Raw genomic sequence first — 18055 nt, 5'->3', positions numbered from 1 at the left:
GAAAAATAGAAAACATTCCACTCATCTGTTTTTAAAATAAAGACTGGGAATATAAGGAAGGAAATACGTATTTATTAAAAGCTATGTGTCAGGCACTGTGCTAAATGCTTTGTGAGCATAATTTCATTTGAAATTCCCAACAACCCTGGGAAGTATGTGCTGTTATTATCCCTATTTTGTAGTTGGAGAAACTGAGGCCGAAAGAGGTTAAGTGACTTTCTCAGGGTTATACACAGCTAGTGTGTGAGGCCATATTTGAACTCAGGTTTTCACAGCCCCAGTCCCAGTACTCTACCCACTGTGCCACCTAGCTGCCTACAACATTATAGCCAATAAATCTGATTCAGCTCATAAAAATGCCAGCTCTGTATTCTGAGTATTTAAATGAAAGGGACAAAGGGAAGAGGAAGGTAGGAAGGAAGAATGGAAGACAGACCTACAGAGATAAAGAAATAAGAGGAAGGCAAGACAGAGACAGGCATGGTGAGACAAACAAGTAGCAAAGAGACTAAAAGACACAGAAAGTGACAGAGAGAGGCAGAGGGGCAGAGAGGCCTGCAGACAGACACATACAAATACATGTATAGAGAGATACATACAGGAAAAGAGGCACATTCAAAGGCACACTCAGAGAGAAATGAGGGAAGAATGAAAAAACAGAAAAGAGAGAAGAAAGATAAGCCTTGTATTTTCCCTGAAAGCATTTCCACCTTAATGGCTTTATAGGAATTTACTACTAAAGACTTTTAAAGGATATGGAGTCTTCATAACTGCCAGCATATCTGATGCTATTTCTTAGCATTTGCTTCAGGGGCTGGATCTGGGCCAGAGTTTTCCCATGCCTGTAGTAAATGCTTATTCCCTTCCCTTCCCCCTTCCCTGTCCTAGAGAACGCAGGACTAGTGGTACTCCTTGCTCTTCCTCTCTTGCTCCACCCTTAATTTAATTCCATTTAGAAGGGATGTGAGTGTGTGTGCGTGTGTGTGTGTGTGTGTGTGTGCACAGCTACTCTGTGCAAAGGGCCAGTTAGGCGGCACAGTGGCAAGAGTGTCAGGCCTGAAGTCAGGAAGATTAATCTTCCTGAGTTCAAATGTGACCTCAGATACTTACTAGCTGGGTAAACTTGAGCAAGTCACTTCACTCTGCCTCAGTTTCCTCATCTGCAAAATGAGTTGAGGAAGGAAATGGGAAACCACTCCAGTATCTCTTCCAGAAAAACCCCAAATGGTGTCACAAAGCAGCAGACACAAATGAAAAACGACTAAACAACAAAACTCCGTGCAGAAGAGAACTGGCTATATTGCATGGCCACTTTTTCACTCTTTATTTCTTTAGATTCTTGCCCCATTTTTCCTACTCCTTCCCCCCTCCACTGCCTTCCTCACTAAGGCAGAAGCAGCTGCCTATATATATTTTTAAAATATGACTCTATATTCAAAAATCACCTCACCTTGATGGGATATGGTATCCCAGGCTTCAGGAAAAGAGGAGTAGCGATCAGATTCAGTTGGTAGGGAGACAGGACATATTTAATTCCAGGTATTTCAGCTTCTTCATAAAATCCACCTAATGATCAATCAAGAAGCGTTTATAAATAGCACTATCTCCTATCCTTAGGCTACTTTCATAATGTACAACGGATACTCCCTCCAACTCTATTTTCCATATGCATATGGTCCGGTCATTTAGTTATTCATTCATTCATTTGTTCAATAAATCAACCATTTGTACATTTATTAAGCACTTACTCAATATATAACCTCATTGTATGCATTATGATTAGTGTAATGCTCACTTCTAATGTCCCATCTTTCATGAAGCTTTCCATGACCCACATGCCACTTGTAGTTCCTTCCTCCTTTGTTTACATATAGTAGAGCCTAGGATAATGTAAGCTCTTGGAGGCCAGGGATTGCTTCATTTTTTTTGTCTTGGTATGCCTAGCTTAGCCCTATGCTTTGTATATAATTAATAATAAATGTTTATTGAATTGTTGAACTAATGTTGTATTTTATACCTCTCTCCTGGGACTTTTATATTCAATCTTGTACCATAGCTGTTTCAGTATATGTCATTCCCATTCATAGAACAGAGGAACAATAGGTAGGATCCTTCATGGCAGCATCAAGAAAAATGTCTGACACATAGCTGATGCTTAATAAAATGTTTGATTAAGTGATCAACTGATTGATAGAACATAGATCTGGAGCTGGATGGGATCTTAATTCTAGTTCAGTCCTCACACTTTAGAGATGAGGAAATCAGTCAGAAGGGGTTAAGTAACTAGTCCGGGGTCATACACATCATAAATAGCAGAGCTGGGATTTGGGCTCAGGTCTTCTGACTAAAAATCCAGCCATTTTTCTGTTATTTCATCCAAGTTCCATCAGTGCAAGGCATATATGTTTATTTTCTTTGTATCTCTCCTGATGTACTGGACACAATGTTGAGAGTATAGTAAGCATTTAGTAAATACTCATTGGCTATTTAGCTGAATAAATGAGGAAAGCAGAAGACAAGTTTCCTGTACTCAACAACTTTACTGTTCAGCTGGGAAGGCACATGGGTAAAACAACTGGATTCCAACCATTGGGATGAAACAACCAATGACACAATCAATTCCAAGTTAATATCTAAGCAAAACTAATAATAGTGTGGACATACTGAGTGGTAGTGCTTTTAACAGATGAGGAGATTGAGAAGAGGTGCAGTTTTAGAAGAAAAAGGCAATCAGTCAGTCATTCGATAAGCATCCATTAAGTGCCTACTGTGTCCCAGGCACTGTACTAAGAGATGAGGACACAAAGAAAAGGAAAAGGTAGTCCCTGCTCTCAAGGAGTCCACAGTTTCATGGGGGAGACGAAAACCATGTACAAACAAGATACGTATAGGCTGAGATGGGTAAAATGTCAGAGAAGGCATTAAGATTAAGGCAGACTGGGAAAGGCTTCTCTTAGAAGATGGGACTTGAAATCCAGGGAAGCCAAGAGTCATATAGGCAGATATGAGGAGGGGGAGAGTTCTAGATATAGGAGGACAGCCTGTCAGTGAAAATGCCCAGAGTTAGGAGATGGAATATCTTATTTGAGGGACAGCAAAGGGGCCAGAGTCACTGGATCATGGAGTATGTGGGGGGTAGGAGGAAGAGGAGTATAAGGTATGGAGTGGATAAGTTATGAATGCTAAATGGAGGATTCTTTATTTCATCCTGAAGGTGATAGGGAGCCACTGGAGTTTATTAAGTTGGGGGATGACCCAGATTTGGGTTTCAGGAAAGACACTTTGACAACTGAGCAAAGGATAGGCTGAAGTGGGGAGATACTTGTGGCAGTAGGCTATCTACAAGTTCAAGTATGACATGGTAAGTTTCAGGTGATTCAAATGTCCTTTCTCTAGGGTTAGAAAAAAGGTGACAAAAAAGCAATGCCTGAAATGTAAATGTGAAAGTTAGTGACATAGAGATCATTGAAGCAAGGAGGATAAATAAGCTCTCTGAATGAAGAAATGAAAAGGGAAAGAACAGAGAGTCAAAGACTAAACCTTCATGGATGGGGTTCAGAAAGGAAACAAATACAAATAGGAAAGAGAGACTTTCAAGAAAAGGGTTGAACAATAATGTCAAATGAGTTGTATAACAAGAACTATTAACAAAAACTAATTTAACACCTACTATACTTGAGGCTCTATGATGGGGATGCAGAAGAATTATAAGATGTGATCTTTCCCTTCAAGGAAAGAGAAATTGGGATTGGATGGGGAAAAAAAAAGAGGTGGACACAGAAAGCTAATTCACCCAAATAGTACAAAGAAGATCATAAATGGCCATTGGATTTGACTAGGAAAAATTAGCAGGTATTCCTAACAAGATCCATTTTAGTAGAGTAATGAGTACAGCCTTCCATAGCACCAGTGCCCAGTACCTTCTCAGCTGAAGTCCTTGACTCATACTTTAACAAGGAAATTTAGGCCAGTTGCTGTAACATCTTTTTTTTTCTCTTTCTCATTTTATTACTACTTGAAAACATCCCCCATGATTTTCTCCTCGGAGGAAAAAGTGACTCTTCTCCTGACTAAGGTCAAGCCCTCTATGTATTCATCTCTCTCATTCTCTATAGCAGATTGTCTTTACTATCACCCCCACCCCCTCTATTATTCAGTCTATCCCTGTCTAGTGGTTCTTTTCCTGTAGTATAAAAAACATGCCCAAGTCTTCCCATTCTTTAAAAAAAAAAACTCATTAGATCCTACCATTCCTACTTATTATTGTCCTATATCTCCCCTCCATTTTTCAGGTAAACTTTCTTTAAAAAGAAAAGCCATCTACTCTTACTTGGTATCTCCACTTCCTCTCCTCTTACTCTCTTCTAAACTTTCTATAATCTGGCTTGCAGTCTCGTCACTCAACTGAAAATGCTCTGTCCAAAGTTACCAATTATCTCTTAATTGTCAAATGTGATGACTTCTTAAACCCTATACTTCGTAATTTCTCTTCAGCATTTGATGTTGTTAACTACTCTTTCCTCTTGGATATACTCTTCTCTCTGGATCCTTGTGACACTTTTTTTCTCTTGATTCTCTTGCCTGTCTATTTCTTTTCAGACTCCTCATTGGTTCATTGTCCATATCACAGCTACTAACTGTATGTTCTAAGTCCCTGTCCTGAGCCTTCTTCTTTTTTCTCTCTACAGTCTTTGACATGGTGACCTTAGCTCTCATGGATTTGATTATAATCTCTACATAGATGATGGCAAGATTCATATATCTAGGCCTGGTTTCTCTCTGGAATGCCAGTCCCATATTATCAATTGACAATTGGAAATTTCAACTTAGATGTCCTATGGTTGTTTCAAACTCAAAATGCCCAAACAGAATTCATTACCTCTCTCACAAAACCTATACTTCTACCACATTTCCCTGTTACTGCTGAGGCTACCACTATCCTCCCAATCCTTGGAGTTCAAAATCTGTGTCATCCTCAACTGTCTCTTATCTCTCACTTATCTCTCAACTCTCACTTATTCCATACATCCACTCAATTGGCCAACACTTGTCTTTCTGCCCCCACATCTCTTGCCTTTCCTGGCACTCACACAACCACTACCCAGTTCAGGCTTTTAGCACCTCTGTCCTAGACTACTTTAATATTCTCCTAACTGGTCTTGCCTCATGGCTCTTTCTGCCTCCCCCTTTTCAAAAAAATCTAGTGGGTCCCTGGTATCTCTAAGATCAATAAACTCCTCTGTTTGGTATTTAAAGTTCTTTACAACATTGACCTTTCTTACTTTTTTTAAGTCTTATTACCCATCACTGCCTTCTACAAAATCTGTAGTCCAGCCATACTGAACCACTTGCTGTTCCTTCTACATGACATTCCATCTCTCCTCCCCTTGCCTTTGTACTTGTTTCTCATGCTGGGGAATGTGGTCCCACCTCACATCTTTCTCTTTCTCTTGGAGTCTTTGGTTTTCTTCAAGACAACTCAAATTCTACTTTCTCCCTGAAGCCTTTACCAACTCTCCCATCTATCAGGGTCTTCTTTCCTACAAATCCCTTGTATTTTCAAAAATATTCTCTATATACATATATATGTGTGTATGTGTGTGTGTGTGTGTGTGTGTGTGTGTGTGTATATATGTATGTATATGTATTGTTTCCCTCATTATAATTTAAGCCTCAAGGGAGTAGGGTCAGTTTCCCCTCTGTGTTTGTATCACTGATGTTGACCACCAATGCTTGGCACATTGTAGGTGATTAATAAATGTTTGTTTAATGATTGATTTACAGAAGTTAAAATGCATTTTAATGGAACTGGAAGAGATCTTGTCATATAATATGAAAACATGGACTATGAAAACAGGAATGCTAGAGATAGAAGGAACTTAGGCCATGGAATGTTAAAAAAAAAAAACAGAACCTGACACAGTGTTAGGAGGGACTTATAATGCATAGTGTTCGAAGATAGAATTTACAGCTGGAAGAGGTATTAGAGAGCAAATCCAATTCTCTCATATTAAAGATGCAGAAATTTGATTTTTCAAAACCTAATTATAAACTACAGAGAAAGCATGTAACCAACCAGTGAACAAGCATTTAAGTGCCTCTTATATTCCAGGCACAGATGCATTCCTTACTCTTTGCTTACTTTGCTACAGTTGTTTCTGGAACAGCTCTGCCACTAACCAGTTATGTCATTTTGGAGAGGTCATGGAATGGTGTCACAGGAAAAGCAATGGATTTGAAGTCAGATGACCTGTATTAGAGTCTTGACTCTGCTACTTAATATCTGAACGACTTTGGGCATATAACTTCCTCTTCTCTGAGCCTCAGTATCCTTATCCCCCTATTTAGAGGATTAAACTAGATCATCCCTTTCTAGCTTTCAATCCTGTCATCTTATGACTCCTGAACTTTGGAGCATAAAATTATAACAGAAGCATAGCATCTGTTCACATTGGGTTTTTGTTTCTCTTTGATTCATATAAGTATATATACACATAATTTATGTTTATAGTTTCATTTATAGATGCCATTCTTCTGTGAATCTGGGATCCCATCAGTAGGGGCACTCCCTTCACAGGAGCAGTTCATAACCCAAACTCTCTTGATCATTCTGCAAAATTTTTGTTCATAAATCCTATAGAGAGCTTTCATCCAATACATGAATTTTACTGTCTCCTGGGTACCAGTGCAACATTCCCCTCTGCCCTTCTGTAAGATCTTGCTCTCAATATATACTAGACTTTTCTTCTTATCTGGCCATTCTTGTCCTTGATGACATGATTTATGCCACTCCTATGTGATAGCCAAATATTTAACCACATTCACTCATGCTGGTTCAAAATAAGGTCAGACTCTTACCTGTTGACTCCAGGACTGTGACAGCCACATAAAGGTATTTATTATTTAAGTCTTCCAGGCTTTGATATGATAATTCTTCAATTGCCTTTTTACTGTTAAATGTGACTTCTGCAATTCCATTTATTATCTGTTTTTCAAAAGAGATGAAAAGGGTGGACTATTTGCCACGTAGGAAATCATAGAGGTAAACAGAGTCCACTTTGAGCAGCCCTTATCACAATTAGCAGTCATATGACAATACAGTCCATACAGGTAAGCATTAAGACCCAAAAGAAAAACTGTCCCAGTTCTATGTGGCGAGTGTACTTTAAAGTTTGACTTAATATTCAGCTTTGCCCCATACTTGCTTCTTACCAAATACTGCACTTTGATACAACCCACACTAATTTGCTTTGCTGGCTTAGAAAGGCCCCTAACTGGAACTGATGTCTCAAAATGGTTGCTTTCTATTTGGAATATGAATACAAAATTCAGTGACCACCTTCTACCAAGTGACAGTATATCAGAAGCCAGGGTATATTGCCTTTGAGGAAATAGAATGGTTCTGAGGGAGCGACCAAGTAAATTTAAGAAACCTAATTATTAAGATCCCTTCCTCTTTATCTTTTAACTTTCCACAGTCACTGGGGCACCACTCAGGCTACCCATCTGTCTGTCATCCTTCACTTCTTATAGGCCCACTTTCCTTTTCCAGTCAAAAATTTCCTAAAGAACAAGTTTTAAACCACTTCTTGTTAACAAATCTTCAGTTGCCATATGCTATAGCCAATTTATGAGCACCATTGTTCTGTGGATCACCCATGACTTGATTCTTTAGACATTACAATACTTCATATTTTGCAGTGATACAGCATCCCCAGCAGCATATTGGTGCTAAAGGATCAGGTTTTGTTTCAGGAAGCATCTCAGGAACTTCAAAGAGCACTACACACTCCTCAAATGCAATCTAACTTATTCTCTTCCTATCAATTCTGGGTCCAATTCACTCTCCATCTATAATGACTAATTCCATCTGTTGCAAATCCAACTGCACATTGTATTCTTAACAATAGGCATCCTTCATCTACTTTTTTTGTCTTCCATATGGATTGTTATGATGCTCTCTTTTAACTGGTCATGAATGGATGGCATCAAGAAGGCCTTGAAGTATTTGGGGGATTGATGCAATTAGGTCAATGATATCTGCAAACAGGAGAATCTGGAGGAGTAACATTTAAAGCCTTTTCCATTTGGACCTTGCCTGAGTCATCTTCCATTATAGTGACAAATACCTTCCCTAAGCATATGTTCCTATGCTTGGACCTGACTTGATATCAATAATTAGGAAATCATGGAACAAAATTAACTCTGTCCTTGTATCAATCAAGTAATTTTGTATAATCTTTACATATACATGGGAAACAATTTGTTGGAAGACAGTCTCATGAAGGTTTAGTTTTTATTCTAAACAGAATTATCTGAAAAATTGCTTCAATTTAACTTTAATAGAATCACAGAATTGTAGAACTGGATGGAGTCATATAGCCATCTAGCCCAACACAGAAGAACTTGGGACCAGAAAAGGGAAGTAACTTGTACAGGATCACACTAGCAAATTAGAATCTGAATCAGAACTACAAGTCAGATATCCTGACTCCTAATCAAGAGCTCTCCTGCTTGCATCTTGTATTCTTCATTCAAGGACCTCTATATTTGTTTAAATGGATTCCCAAAGCCTTCATGCATGACCTCACGTTTGTTACAGCCTCACTCATACACCCCAGTCATTCCAAAATAATACCCACTCTAAGATTCTATTGTTCTATGTATATGATTACATGTATAAAGACCAGTCATGCCTATATATAATATATATTATGTGTATAATGTACATATACAGCAAATAAACATACATTTTAATTTGTGTACATATATTATGACATCTTCTTACCTGTGTCTGCTGCACTGCTTTATGCATCATTTCTTTCCTACCTTCTTCTAAACTTTCTTTTATTCCAAAATAGACATAAACATCTCCCTCAGAGACCTTCTTATTATAAAAATAGCTGTCAAATGATAACATAATAAAACCTTAAAATAGTTACTATAATGAGTTCCATATAAAATAAAACAATACTTAACTTTATATCACGTTTTAATTATTATAATATCACTGTATCATAGACAAGGCAGAGATTATTTTCTCCATTTAACGGATAAGAAAACTCAGGCCAAGTTTACAGGATCATAGATTTAAAGCTAAAAGTGACCTTAGAAGGCCTCAGTTTTACAGATCAAGAAATGGAGCCTAAGAAAGGTTATTTGCCCAGGGCCACACAGCCAGTAAGTATCTGAGGCAAGATTAGAATTCAGGTCTTTCTGATTCGAAGCCCGTTATGAATATATATGAGTACTGCACAGGATTCATTACTTGTACTAATTGGGACCTAGCTATACTCTATCCACTGAACCACCTAAGCTATTTCTCGATGTGATGTGCCCAAGGTTACACAAAAAGGATTCAGACCCAGCTTTACAGAATCCTGGCTTGGTGAATGAATGAAGAGAATTTCTACCTTCCCATTGGGCCTGGGTTTTTGAAACCACTACTTGTCCACTGCTTGACTCTGGGCAAAACAATCCACTGCTCTAAGCCTTGATTTATAAAATGGGGAAAATAGTATGTACTGTGCATTATGTATCTCTCAGGGAAATTGTGAGCAAAGTATTTTATAAGTGAGATAACTAAATGAGAGAATGAATACAAAGCACTGTGTAAACCTTAAATCCTCTATATAAATTTTAGCTAATATTGTTAAACTTTAAAGTGCTATATAAATGTGAATTTATAGACTGCATGACAAAGGGACACCTAGTTTCGAGATTTTCCTCTGACATATTCTGGCAATGTGACCCTAGACTGTGTGACCTTCACCATTCAGTGTCCTTAGTAACTTTCTAAGATTCTAAGTTGCAGAGAAGGGGCGTTAACCTGCATTGGGAGAAAGAGTTTACTCACCTTAGAGCAATCTTCATTCAAGGTCCTCCATATCTGCCTAAATGAACTTCCATATATCGTGTTTGTTATGCCTCCACACATACACTCCAGTCATTTCAAGATAAGAATCAATCAGGTAACTTTAAGATACTATGATCCGGGGCAACTAGGTGGTGCAGTAAATAGAGCACCAGCCCTGGAGTCAGGAGAACCTGAGTTCAAAGCCGGCCTCAGACACTTAAAACAAAATCTAGCTGTGTGACTTTGCGCAAGTCACTCACCCCCAAATGCCCTCCAAAAAAGAAAAAAAAAAGATACTATGATCCTAGGCATGCAATTCTAGGTAATACCACAGTCGTGTCTCTAAACTAATTGTATCCACAGGTCCAGTCCCTATCATTATAAATGTAAGTTATCATCATCCTTATTATTATCTAGCAAATGGGGATTGTGACCCCCGTGCTGCCTGCTTTACCAGGCTACTGGGAGATAGTGTATTAGATGGTCTTGCAAACCACCAAGTGATAGATTCTTGGGAAACATTATTATTTCTGTCCCTTCCTTCCTATAGAGATAACACCACTGGAGATCTGTTCCCATGTGTATAATGCAACCTCTTTAATAAAGGTTTATTGCTAAATCCAATCCCACTTCTAATTTATATTATTTGAGTAATATTAAGGAGTGTTTTAAGGTTTAAAAATATTTTTTTTTCTTTTGATGAGCCTTCAAGGTACACATTAGTGGTATTTTATGGTGTTTTATCATCAAAAAGCAATGTCAATGTGAGCTCTTGTTAGGATTAAAGGCAAACCCATTGTTTTTTTAGTTCTGATCCATAGTATCATTGAATCATAGATTTTAGAGCAGTAAGGGGCCTTTGAGGCCATTGAGTCCAAGCCCCTCATTGTACAGATGAGCAAACTGGGGCACAAAAGGAAGTTGAATGACTTGTCCAAGGACACATAATAAGGGTCTGAGGTGGCATTTGAAACTAAGAATTTTTAACTCTATGTCCAGTGCCCTATCCACTCACTGTACTAGCCTGCCTCTGGTTTTATATTATATAAAGATTTGTAAAGTCCATTCCAAATTAAAAGTTCTAAGATTCTATGGTTTTCCTTTGAGTTCAATTCATTAATTAACAGGCATTTATTAAGCACTTATGGTGTGTCAGGCACTGTGCTAAGGTCTAGAGATACAAAGAAGAAGCAAAATGGCTCCTGCCTTCACAGAACTTGCATTTTAGAGGGGAAGATAAGATATAAATCATGACACACAAAATAATACAGAGTAGTGGGAAGGTAGGTAACTTTAAAGGGGATGGCACTGGCAATTAGGGTGGGCAGAAATAAAGGAATCCTGGTAGGATGTGGTACTTGAGATGAATTTTGAAGTAATCCAAAGACTTTAAGAGTCTTAGCTCACAAAGAAAGGCCTTTGAGACATGAGTAAAAGCCAGTACAAAGGCATGGAAATGCGATATAGTGCTTTGTTCAAGGAACAGCAGGTAGGCTAGTGTGGCAGAATTAGTGAATGCATGAAGGGGAGTAAAATATAATAAGAATGAAAAGGTGGGAAGGGAACCATTTGTGAAGAATTTAAAATACCAAACAAAAGACTTTGCATTTGGTCCTGGAAGTAATAGGGAACCACTGGAATTTAATGAGCCAAAGAATGATATGGTCAAATTAATGCTTTGGGGAAATCAATTTGGCAGCTGAGTGGAGGATGAATTGGAGTGAGGATAAACTCAAAACAAGAAAATAGACTAGAAGTTGTTGTGATGGTCCAAGGAAGAGGTGAGAGAACTTGAACTAGGGTGGTGGCTATGTGAGTAAAGAGAAGGGGAAATCTACAAGAGATGTTGTAGAGAAAGAAATGACAAGGTTTGGCAACTGATTAAATATGTGAGGTGAGTGGGAGGGACAATTGAGGATGACACTGAGTTTTTTAACCTGGGAAACTGGAAGGATGGTAGTCCCTTTGACAATAATAGGGAAATTCAAGAGCAAGGAGGATTTGGGAGGGAAAAGTAATGAATTTTTTTGGACACATTGAGTTTGAGATACATGTGGACATCCATATGAAATATCCAAAAGTCAATAGGTAAAACAAGATTTAAATTCAGAAGAGAGACTGGGCTAGATAAATAGAACTAGGAATTATCCACATAGTGATGATAACTGAACCCATGGGAAATGATTTGATCACCAAGTGATATGGTGTAGCATTAAAAGATAAAAGGGTTCAGAAGAGAACCTTGGGGGACATCCAGAGTGAATAGGTCTGACATGAGTGCATACCTAAAACAAGAGACAGAGGAGTACTCAGACAGGAAGAAGGATGACCAAGAGAGAGCAGTCACAAAATCCCCAGGAGGACAGAAAATCCAGGAAAACAGCATCAACAGTGTCAAATACCGCAGAGAAGTTGAGAAGGATGAGGAGCAAGAAAACATAGGACTTGTCAGCGCAGAGATGATTGGTAACTTTGGAGTGGGCAATTTCAGTTGAATGATGGAGTTGGAAACCAGATTACTGAGGGTTTAGGAAAGAATGAGAGGTGAGGAAGCGATAGCACTGAATGCAGACGGTTTTTTCAAGGAGTTTAGCGGAGAAAGGGAGGAAAGATGTCGAATGATGGCTAACTGGCATGGTAAAAATGAGTACGGATTTTTCTTTAAGGATGAGAAGATGTGAGTTTGTTTGTAGGCAGCAGGAAGGAGCCAGTAGACAGGGAGAGATAGAGTGCAGATGACAGGCAAACTGCTGAAGAGGAGAGGCGATAGGATCAAGAGTACATACAGTGGAGGTGGAGGTGACCTGGGCAAGTAGAAGGACCACCTCTTCACAGAGTGAAAGAGGATATAATGGGGGACAAGATAGAGGGAAGAGGAGGAAGAGAGAAGAGGGAGCTCTCCATGAATGGTCTCAATATTTCAGGTGAACTCTAAAGCAAACATACTTTCTATATACAGAATAAATAATCTCTCTTACCCATTGCATTGTTTTCAAATGTATGTAGATATAGTGATCAATAAAATCCAAATTCATCTAAAAGTATTACTGAATTCCTGAACTTTTTGTCATCATATATTTTCTCAATGTGTACTAATAGCTGCTATCACTTTTTTACACTAAAAAGAAGTCTTTATGCTAAAAAAAAAATTTATAAATTTGAAAATTTGTTCACTTACCTAGCTTTTATAGTAATACTGAAGTCTTCAAATTCTTTGTAGCTAATGAAGTTATTTTCTGGTTCTATTGATATAGAGAAGCGTGGCATCACTGAAAATAAAACAATAAAGAAAGTATATGATCATTGAAATATTATTTTAAAAGGATAAAGCTTTTTGGTGTAGCTAAATGGACTATTAAAATGGGAAAAAAAATCATTTCTTAATAGTCCTCCCTTTGACTGAGTGATTGTGATCCATTAATTCCCATAACAAAATTTTGAGTAGAAACTAGAAAATGTGGGTTTCATCCTCTGGCTCTGCCACCTAATGGCTTTGTGACACAACTTCACTAAGCCTCACTGTCCTCATCTGCAAAATGGGATACTATTTCATAAGGATGATTTGAGGCAACTATTGCAAAACTTCAAAGTCTTACATATGTATAGACTTATTATTATTGCCATTAGTATTATTATAATTAAGTTGGAAACTGTGATAGTAATGGCAATTAAAGATTCCCCTGTATTGGCTTGGTTTTCAAATTGATTGTGTTAAAACCCAGAGTTTGTTAATCCCACCTGTGGGATGGGCTTGTTGATGTGAAAAGAAAGTCCTGAACTGGGAGGAGCTAGTGATGTAGATTTGGAGAGACACTAGAGAGAGGCAGAAGATCTTTTTGGAAGCAGCACCTCTTGGAGAGAGCGAGACTAAGAGAATTGCTGGTGGCCACTTTGAATTGCCCTGGACTTTTGAGACCTGCCCCCTGAGCTGCCAAGGACTGAGGAGACATGGCTGTTTTGCTGGTACTTTATCTGTCTGTTTTGATGTTGTTTTGCCAGATTTGTCCACTGGTGAAAGACAGTCCTTTTGTTGAAGAAGTCCTGGAACCTGGCTGTTCGCTAAGAAGCCCTGAGACTGTCCTGCAGACAGAGAGTGAATACTGTCCACTGGTGAGGGACAGTGCTGTTGTTGCAGGGGTCTGGAGACTGTCCTGCAGACAGAATGAATACTGTCCACTGGTGATGGACAGTGCTGTTGTTGCAGGGGTCTGGAGACTGTCCTGCAGACAGAATGAATACTGTCCACTGGTGAGGGACAGTGCTGTTGTTGCAGGGGTCTGGAGACTGTCCTGCAGACAGAATGAATACTGTCCACTGGTGAAGGACAGTGCTGTTGTTGCAGGGGTCTGGGAGCCTTTCTGTTGGTTCAGAAGCCCTGAAGAAGGATTTTCTTGTTGTATGTTTACAGAAATCCTGGGAGAGGGCTTTGCTAATGTGTTCAGGGGTTCTAGGACTGTTCTACAGACAGAGGATAAATTCATGAAGGGACTGGCAATGTATCTTATGGCCTTGCTAAGCCTTGTCTCCCCAGGAACTAAGATTGCTGAGAACTTGCCTCATGTCTAGAAGAAGAAAAGACCTCCATTTGGGTATTAAGTGCTGTGTTTAAACTTGATGTAACTCTGGGGTAGATTCAATTGTGATCCAGGGGTGGGGAACTTTTGACCTTATTGTGCTCTGTGATTGACAAATGAAGGTACTTTACCTATGTTTGGAAACTAATCTCCATTTGAGAAGAGGGGTTTTGTGGTGGACTTAATTAAGGTATAGCCTAGGGGTGGAGTAGTATTTAGAACAGGGACTTTGTAATTGATTGAATGATTGGAAGATCCTGGGGTGGGGTAGTACTTGGAGATTATTTAATCACACTTAGTAAATGCTGTATTTTGAATGATGTCATGTTTTAATCTTCTCTGTTCTTGGTTGGTCACTGAATAAAATGGAGAGCACCTATGCTGGTATTCTGAACCTTGGGAAGTTGCCTTTCCTTGGCATTACATTACAGAAACATAAAGCATACATATAAAAAAATAAATAACACAAAGCATTATACGATTTTTAGACAAGGAAACTAAGATCTGAAGAGTTAAAATGGCTTCCCCAAGATTAGAGTTGGTGCCAAATCCAGAACTATAACCCAAGTATCCTGATTCCTATTCAATAGCATGCTATAAAATACCTTAAACATATGACCTATCATTCGATAATTATTCCTAGAATAAGAACCTGCTTCTTATTTTCAAAGTTGTTTATCATTTTACAATTTGCGGAAGACAAAGCATCTTTAAAGAAATCCATAAAACACAATAAAAAATCTCAGCAATTGGTGGAAATTACCATATTCCTTAATCTCAAAATATGTAAGGGCTGATGTTGTGAAGTCTTCTTTGTATTTGGCTTTAATTGTCCACACTCCATATCTAGGAAACAAAATTGTCCAAATTATTTAGAGTTGTCATCAATTAATAATAGTTCTCACCTTCACCCAGAAAACACAACTTTATTTTTGGAAGGGAAAAAAACTTATGACTATACCTTTCATGTGTGTATTTTGTTTCTCCTACTTAGTTACAATAATGCTGAGTTTAATAATGGGTTTATATGAAATTAAATCCGTGTAACTAAAGTTTATATTTTCTTTTTTTTTTAATTCAATTCAACTCCAAAAGCACAAGTGCTTACGAGGCACTGTGCTTATATCACTAGTAATGACTTCTTTCCATTTGTTTATCATAACAAATAGCTGTCATATGGAGAATTTACATCATTCTATTAGACAAATTCCTCTAATGGCAGAGAATGCATTTTACACACTCTCAAATTCCCTTTCTTAACTAACACAGGCTTCATTCAACAAATAGTTAGAGTTCATCTATTCAATGTCTATTTCTGAGGCTAATATAGTCAGTAGTCGTGGTTTTCAGGATTGGGCTAGGGCACAAGTAAATTATTCACTTTTCAGAATAAATGAAGAAAAAGCTGCAGATATCTAAGTTCAGTTTCCAATAATGCCAATTCCCAGCAATGTCTTGTCAAATGTTTATTGAATTGAATAAAATTTAATTAATGGGTCAATCCTGAAGTCTAACTTCAACAATAAATTATAAACTTTAGAAAATAAATAATGAGTCTGCCCAAAGAGACACTGTGTGCCAAATGATGAAATTCTGGAGTTGTGAGAAACTGGTCATCTAAACCTGATATAAAGTTATTGTTGGAAATATCCTTTACTATTCAAATAGTAAACTGCACAATTATAAAATTATTCAAATAACTTTCTGTTCCACAGTTTTCTTCACCCCCTCCCCCCAATTTCCAAGAGTTTGTGTGGGGGTTTGGGGAATGGGGGGGAGGGGTGGGGGAAACAGTCTCAGAATACTCTGTGAAACTCCAGCACCCTCTGCTGGACAGAGGCAAAAAAAAAAAAGCAACACTCTTTCCTGTCCCCTCCCCTCCAACCCCCACCAAACCACAAGTTATTCTACACTTGGCTAGTACCATCAGAACATTAGAGCAGGAAGGGATATTAGAGTACAGAACACAGATTAATAAGGCTGGAAGATAATCACGGAATGTTAGCTCTTAAAACATTGGAACTAGAGAATTCCTTAAATAGAAAATATTAGAGCATAAAACCTCAAATTTTAAAGATTAAAAAGGAACTTAAAACATTGATTATATAGAATATAGACTTTAAAACTTCAGGAGTCCTTTGGTATAGATTAGCCATAATGCTAGAGTGAGGACACCTCTCGAGTTCTCCAAAAAGGCCCTCCCTTTTGTACACCAATTTCTCTATGTGTACCATAATTCTCTATCACTTGATTTCACCTTTCTGAATTTCACCTCTTATAAAATGGGAAAAATAATATTTGCAAAGTACAACTGTAGATGTTGGCACAGGACACACCCAATATGCCCAAGCTTACTTTAATGTCTCAAAAAATTACTATTTCATGTCTCATTTAAAAAATTTATACTTTAAAGTAGTCTAGCTAATTATTAAAATTAATTTTAGTGTCTTTATTTTGGTTGATGAATAAAATGTCCTTATGATCTTATATTTAAGAAAGTTTCCATTTTTAAAAAATTAAAAAGAAAATTCCCTGGGTGTATATCCCAGTGAAATTGTCTCACGGCCAGGCTCATTGGATTGTAAAGATAAAACAAGAGAATGGATTTTCTAATGTTAAAAACTATGTAAATGTCAAAAGACTACATATTTACATATATATTGGATATAAAAGAAACAGAATAGCCTAGTAGTTAGAGAATGAGCCCTGGAGCCAGGAACACTTGGGTTCAAATTCCACCTTGGACACTTACTGGTTGTCTAACTGGGCAAGACACTTGAACTCTGCACATTAGACAGTTAAGACTATAAATTGTAAATATAATGGTGGCTTGCAAGAGTGGAGGGAATCTTAATTCTTATATCTATGTGCACACACAGATAATATATTACATATGAAGGTATATCTAGTACATATATGTATATATTATGTGTGTATGAATACAAAGGATCTCTGATTTCCTTCCAGTGAAGCCCTCCCCCCATGCCTTAGAGCATAATCCATCTATGACATGGGTGGGGAACCTGTGGCCTCGAGGCCACATGTGGCCCTCTAGGTCCTCAAGAACCTCTGACTGAATCCAAACTTCACAGGTCCCCCACCCCTGATCTATGATTTAGTCAGTAATTTTTAGGGAGTTGCCTGAACCACAAAGAGGTTGTTAACTGTATTAATTAGTGCTTAGTTTGCTGTGTCACTAATAGCTCCGCTAGCTCTCTTTCTTCTCTCTCTCTTATTCTCTCATTCCTCTCCCGGGCCCCCAACCCCTCTTTCTCGTGTGTATGACTTCTACCAGTGGTTTGGAAGGAATAGAGAACATACTTTATAGACTAATCATGGCATATTAGGCATCTGTTCCAACACTGGAACAATTCTAAGGCTTTGATAAAAATATTCTGAAGCACCTTTTAAAAAAATCCTTTTCCAGACACACTTCATTAGGCTCAGATGCACCCCTGAGCAAGGAGGAGTTGGAAAGGCAAGCTGTAGCTTTTGCCAGGAAAATGACTTTTATTAGTCATGGAGAAAGAAAGAAAGAAAGAAAGAAAGAAAGAAAGAAAGAAAGAAAGAAAGAAAGAAAGAAAGAAAGAAAGAAAGAAAGAAAGAAAGAAAGAAAGAAAGAAAG

At 38.1% G+C, this 18055-nt stretch overlaps 1 protein-coding gene across 1 annotated transcript in view; it reads right to left on the bottom strand.

The window, feature by feature from the left end:
• The window catches only part of C5 (complement C5), a 135303-nt gene that overhangs the window by 103867 nt on the left and 13381 nt on the right, over window positions 1–18055 (bottom strand). The window contains exons 6-10 of the mRNA XM_069073787.1: window positions 15194–15276; window positions 13035–13125; window positions 8789–8903; window positions 6859–6985; window positions 1451–1566 (exon numbers count right to left, since the gene is read on the bottom strand). Of these exons, the coding sequence (XP_068929888.1) occupies window positions 1451–1566; window positions 6859–6985; window positions 8789–8903; window positions 13035–13125; window positions 15194–15276 (532 nt within the window). The remainder of the gene's footprint in view (window positions 1–1450; window positions 1567–6858; window positions 6986–8788; window positions 8904–13034; window positions 13126–15193; window positions 15277–18055) is intronic.

This window comes from Petaurus breviceps, unplaced genomic scaffold, assembly GCF_028583685.1.
Source record: "Petaurus breviceps papuanus isolate PSGF00001 unplaced genomic scaffold, PetGlider_PUasm1.0 90879, whole genome shotgun sequence".
Lineage (NCBI taxonomy): Eukaryota > Metazoa > Chordata > Mammalia > Diprotodontia > Petauridae > Petaurus > Petaurus breviceps.
The sequence above is the reverse complement of the archived record's forward strand: the minus strand, read 5'-3'. Positions and strand labels throughout refer to the sequence as shown.